Source organism: Rhea pennata, chromosome 3, assembly GCF_028389875.1.
Source record: "Rhea pennata isolate bPtePen1 chromosome 3, bPtePen1.pri, whole genome shotgun sequence".
NCBI classification, from domain to species: domain Eukaryota; kingdom Metazoa; phylum Chordata; class Aves; order Rheiformes; family Rheidae; genus Rhea; species Rhea pennata.
The window spans coordinates 6,317,066-6,323,057 of NC_084665.1; the positions used below are offsets into that span (position 1 = coordinate 6,317,066).

Sequence of the window (5,992 nt, forward strand, 5' to 3'; positions counted from 1 at the left end):
CCAAAACTAACAAATGCCAGTGCTATTTAAAAGAAAATGGAGTACAGTAGTGCATTTTTTTTCTTTCAAGTTACAAACTGTAATTGAGTAGCAAACTATTTTGGCTCAGTATAATTGTTGCAGGCTGATTTAATTCCAGTCTATAAACATTATTGCCGTTAACTTCCATAGAAGAACAAAATGAGTATCAGAATGTTCCTTTACAATTGTTAATTAGTTTTCAAAATTTACTAGGTGTCTACATAGATTTATGCTGAATATTAATATAGAACCCTTAGGAGGGGCACGCCACTTTCTGAAAATTGCCTCAGATATTTCAAACTGGACATTTTGAAATGCAAGTCTTGAATGGTATATAAGTATAAAATCTGGCAGCAAGTGCTTCCAGTATTTGACTGGAGCTGCTGGGGTAAGAGGCAGTCTTTCAAATCATTTGAGAGTATGAAATTAATATCAAGAGTTGCTTGTCAAAAATTTGAATGGGTATGGTGAATGTCTTAATCTGTTAGGAGGTATGCATCTATATTTTTGTAGTGTTTGAAGCTTTGAAATATAAATTCAGAGCTACTTTAGAAGCAGAACTCAAGTGGAAACTAATGAGAAAGATGCTGATACCTGTTGCTAGACCTGGAAATAAATAGGAATTGCAGTCACCTGTCCTATTAATGCAGAACCAGTATATGCAGAATTTGTTTGTGCTCTAGAGTGAATATTTAAGGCTGCGTTCAGATATTTATCAAAAATTGTTGTGCCCTGTGTATACTAGAGCTGTACATAAGCCATCCTCAGAAGTGTTGTTTGTCAGAATATGTTAGGAAGTAGACACAGATTTTGCTGAATTTTAGGCTGTTTGGATATGGCACTGATTATTACTGTTGCCAGCATGTAGTAACTATGTCAAATATTATAAACTGTCTGGATAGAGATGATTTATATAAGCAATTTTTCTGAACTTTAATCATCTGTGTATAGCTGTGCAAAAACATTCTAGCCACTTGAGAAGATGGCAGAAAAACTCTGTATCCTGAATACCAAAAAGTTGCTGATACCAAGTGTCAGGGGAAAAAAAAAAAAGCAGGTAGGGGATCTGACTTTGTTCTGCATGAAGAAAAACCACTAGAGTGCATCTGGGAAGCTTACAGTTTGTCAAAGCTGTTAAAGGAACCATCTCACTGGGGGAGAGGGAGGATTTTTTTTTTTTGTTTGTTTTATTTTTTCCATCCAGTCCTTTCTCCACTTGGGCTGTAGCTTATCAGACATACTTGTAAATCACTAAACCACAGACGTGGACTAGTGCCATTTCCAGGTCAATATTCTGCATTCTTTCCCCCGCCTGTATTGAGGTAGCATTCGTTTCAGCATCTAAAATACCTGAACTACTTACTAAAAATGTGACCTCTAGTAAAGGTGCACTCTGCTTCAATATCCAGGCTTCTATTTAAGCCATAATCCATAATCCAGCCATAATCTTTAAATGCATAATTGTGCATCTTTTGTTCAGGCTGAAAATTAATCTCATGCTTAAAATATTTTGTTAGCATGATGTTTAGATTATATACAGAGGAAATCTTAACCTACTGTAGAGAAATTCTCTGGACTGGCAAAAAATCTTTAAAGCAGGATTTGAGGGGGAATTAGTTAATATTTTGCTCTTGGATAAGTTCAAATGCAGAAATATTTGTTTATTAAATTTACTTACCCAATAAGAGCAATTAAGTCCTATGTTTTCGTATCTATTGGGTATATGTTAAATACCAGTGTGGAGAGGGGGCGGATGCTAGCTTACATTTGAATTATCATCTTTTTTTATTCACTTTACATGAGCTGAGTTCTGTTTGCTAAAGAATATACACAGCTGACTGAAAATGATTAACCCAGTAATCCTCAAACATATATGCTGAAAGCCTTTCCTTGAGAATCTTAAATGTTTTTCTCCTCTTTAACACTACAGTTCATTATAGCTTCATGCTGTATTTGCAGATTCCCAGCAAGAGAGAGCTCTGTGCTCTATTAGTCTCTCTTATTTTCTAAAACTAACACAAATTTAGTTGACTGTGAAAGCAAAAGCAATTCTAAAATCCTCTCAAAACTTAAAAAAAAAAAAAAAAAGTTTAAACCTATATCATCATCTTTGCCTGAAACTGACAATTACTGAAATAAACCATAACGTGGATATATGTAGGAAGTTAACTAGTATTTAGCTTGAACTTTTATTTTCAGTACTGCTGACACTCCCCTTTTCAGCCAAGCAGTAGTAAGGAAAAACAACTAGGACTCAGATTTGCTGGAAGTATGTGTTTTCAGAGGTTGCAAAAATACACGGTAGGAGATAAAAACGTCAGTTCTATTCTCACTGGATAATCCTAGGAAGTCCTGCAAAACTTTTTATAAAAAAGCATTAGCTTAAAGATATTATACTGGAAGGATTTCCTAGTCTCGTGCCAGCTTTGCTTATTAATAGGAAATTAAATGTAGGAACTTTGGTGCAGTTACCTGGAAATAATTCTTCTATAGAAGAATGAAGGGTAGGATGATGGACAGTCTAGCAGTTATTTAGATGGTGATGTTAGAAATAATTGAGCAGAGAAGTGGTGTAACTATGCTCTCCCCTGCCTATGGTATGATTTAGTGGGTCCCCAAAAAACTGCGAACAAGGAATTCTATGGTATAAGTGTAGCTGTGCTTCAGATTGCCTTCTCTGCTTTCAGTTTAGACGTACTACCTACATTTTAGCAGACTGGTTGTAGGGGAGCTTGGAAGGTTGAGTTTTTGCAAGGTCTCAATAGAAAAGAATTGAATATCAAGCCAGAATTACAGAAATTATGCTTGCTCTAGCAAAGTGCCGATAAAATACCCACTGGAAGCTGCTTAGCCACATTGCAGGGGAAGGGGTTTAGAACATGCTTTTGCTGTCTTGTGTCTCGATGATGGGAAGGACTTGGAAGCAGCCGTTCCAAAGGTGTGTTGCTATGTGAGACTATCACCTGACTTAAGTGCCTGGTCTTGAATGCATAAAGACACCTGCAATAGGTGAGCTCACTTAACTACAGAAAATAAAGGGTCGTATCTTCATCCTGGGAGGAAGAAAGGTTAGGCTTTTATTTTGTGGGTAGCTTCCATCAGGCGATTTGGATTCCTGTGTTAGTCCTGTGCGCAGGTAGTTCAACTTCTGTGCCTTTTGTTCGCACTCTGTAAATTGGAAAGCATTTGTGCTGCCTTCATCTTATGACCTTACTGTAGGGGATGAGAGCAATACCTGTTTCTTCACTGTAAGCTCATTTACTCCTCACTCCTGTTCAAAGAAGTGTTTTCACTGTATTTTAACTTCACTGAGTTGCAGTTTAACTGTGAACTAAATGACTTTAGATGTCTTGGGCTTCTCAGCATAACTTACCTCATCTGGGTTGAAAAAGGCACCTGATGCTATACCGTACTGCACTCTGTTTTGGTTGTGACAGATTTACAGAAAAGACTGAGGCAGAAGCCACAAAAATTTCTGGTGACTTTGGAAGGAGATAAATCAAGAGTCTTTCAATACTTGAACCTGTGTATGTGCTGTATATTTACAGCTGCTTGTGAAGGGAACTGGGTTGAAGAATGGTGTCAGCGTTTATATTTTGGAGATAAATAACATTCTGATCTTAAAAACCAATTCTGAAGACCAGAGTGTATCCTTGTTGATCACAATAAGTGTCATTGTACATAGGAATTGTGCTGAACTAGACTAATGGCTTTTTTTAACCTATGAAGTGTACTACTTTCAAAGTATAAAGTATAGGCAGTTTGTTAGCATAAAGCCACTGCTACTTTGTTACTATTCTCCTAACTCTGCCCAGAACAAATCTAAGCAACGTGTTAGCATAATTGCTTCCAGTGCTGCTTTCAAACCCGGCACCTTGGTTTTAAAGGTGGCCGTTATCACAATATTGTGAAATGACAGAAGAAACTGCAAAATACTTAATCTTTTGAGAGGGTAGAGTCCTGTGGAAAAGTTATTTGCCTATACTGGAAATGTTTGATTATTTGAGTTGTAATTGTCTATTAAACTGAATACAAAATAGATTATTGAATTAATTGCAGCCCAAATACTGCAGCTTTACCCTAATGCATAAGTCAAGAAAAACTGATAAATAATGGAAATATATAAGGAAACATTTAAAAAAGCCAAACAAACAAAAAACCAATCCCCCCACCCCCCAAACTTAATGATATGTAATGATAAGCGTAGGATAAATATTTTTAATAACTGTCAGATTAAAATTATAGAAACATCAAGACCGAAAATACTAGAGAACAAATAAACTTCTGTCTAATGTGTTTTCTCATCCATTTATTTTTTTTTCTTTCCTAAGTCTTACATTTCTAATGAAAAGATACAGTACTTGAGTAGTTCTGACTATGTAGGAATATTTCAATGCAAATATTGAAGGAGAATTTTTTTTAAAGCATATCCAACATAAGTACATACAGACACATACACATGCGTGCACACACACGTCAGTTGTATATTATATATGAAAATATTTTTAAATGTTTTCAAGTATGTCTGAAAAACACACCTTAAGTACTTGATTAATTTCATAGTGTTTAATTAAAATGACCTCCTGTAAAATTCAGAGCATAAATGTGACTTTTTGGTAAGATGCTCTGATGTTGGCCTGAAAAACAGATCCTGAAAAAGATTGTGCTGATGCTATGTTGGCATATAATGCTTCTGCTGCTGTTTCAAGTATATTTATTATGCGGGCATCTGACTAGCACAGAAACAAGAATTCTATATACACATTCCCTGCCACTAGGTAGTCTTCTACATAACTATATTTACTTTCTTCACTTTTAAGCTACTTTATAATACTTAGTGTGCTAAATTTCGTTACTTGCTATATTTCATCCTGTGTTGTGTGTTACCTGGTGTATACATAGGAATCGGAAGGTTTGGAGATGTGGCCACCTGGGTAGGATATCGTGGAAAATCTGCTGCTGAAATAAGTTTTATTCCATCCTTCTTTGCTGGCTTTTGAAGCTTACAAGAGTTTGTTTTCATAAACTGCTTTAGTTACGTTTTTGTCCCCCTGGGGAATTGAGGCTGTTGGGACACTCTGAGGCCCCTCTGCCGTTCTCCCCTCCCGGTCAGACTGAGCTCCAGCCAAACTGGACAGTTATGTGAAAATTTCACAGTTTCACAGTTATGTGAAAATTGGAGATTGAGTCAAGGAAGGAGACACACAGCAGTGTTGCTGCAGCTGTTTCTAAAGCTTATTTACAGAAACATTAACATTTCTGCTAAAAGCCTTTAAGATGAAACTACACCAAAATATTATTTGAGTTATGCTCAATGCCTTCATCGTCAAAATAAAAATGGGATTTGGACAATACAGTAAAATGTTAACGGTAGTAGTCCTGTAGCTTGTTTTAGGTGTGTGAATAGAAGAAAGTGATAAGAAAATACACTGTTTTAAATAGTGTAGATAGTTAAATTAAGCGTGAGATCAGATTTTCTGCTTTGTATTCTTCACCTAATACTGTAGTGGTATTTCTTTTAAAAAAAAAATTTTTTTTTTAGGAGGACAGTTCTTCTTGAAACGGTAAGTGTAATCTCCAGTAGAAGTGTATGGTAGTCTGTTCAAATAATCTTCTTGGGTCTCTGAAGCCTGGAACTCCGTCCTTACATCACTGCTTTGTTTGTCAGAAAACAAGTGATCTCCTATAAAATCACATTATCCGAAGAGTAAGTGAGGTAATGCCAGTGGCTAGCTTTTCAGTATACACAATGAGGTGTTAACTGTTGTGAAAAAGGAATACCATTTTATATTGCATGACTTCTTAAAAAAAAAAAAAAAAAAAAAAGTTTACTGGTACCTAATTACTGGTACTCCAGCAGAGGAAAAGGTGTGGGGGGGAAATTAACTGGTAGCATCATGTAGTCTGCTTTTCTGTGAACTGTCAGGTTATACTGCTAAGTTTTTGTTTTTTCCTTTTCTCATTTATTCAG

The 5,992-nt window shown here is 36.0% G+C and overlaps 1 protein-coding gene across 3 annotated transcripts in view; it reads left to right on the forward strand.

The window, feature by feature from the left end:
* GPCPD1 (glycerophosphocholine phosphodiesterase 1) overlaps nt 1-5,992 on the forward strand; it is a 49,445-nt gene that overhangs the window by 41,693 nt on the left and 1,760 nt on the right. Inside the window, exon 20 of one of the 3 annotated variants that reach the window (XM_062571460.1) lies at nt 5,564-5,585. The exons of the other annotated variants lie outside the window; for them this stretch is intronic. Within the exon in view, the coding sequence (XP_062427444.1) occupies nt 5,564-5,585 (22 nt within the window). The remainder of the gene's footprint in view (nt 1-5,563; nt 5,586-5,992) is intronic. 3 annotated transcript variants of the gene reach the window in all.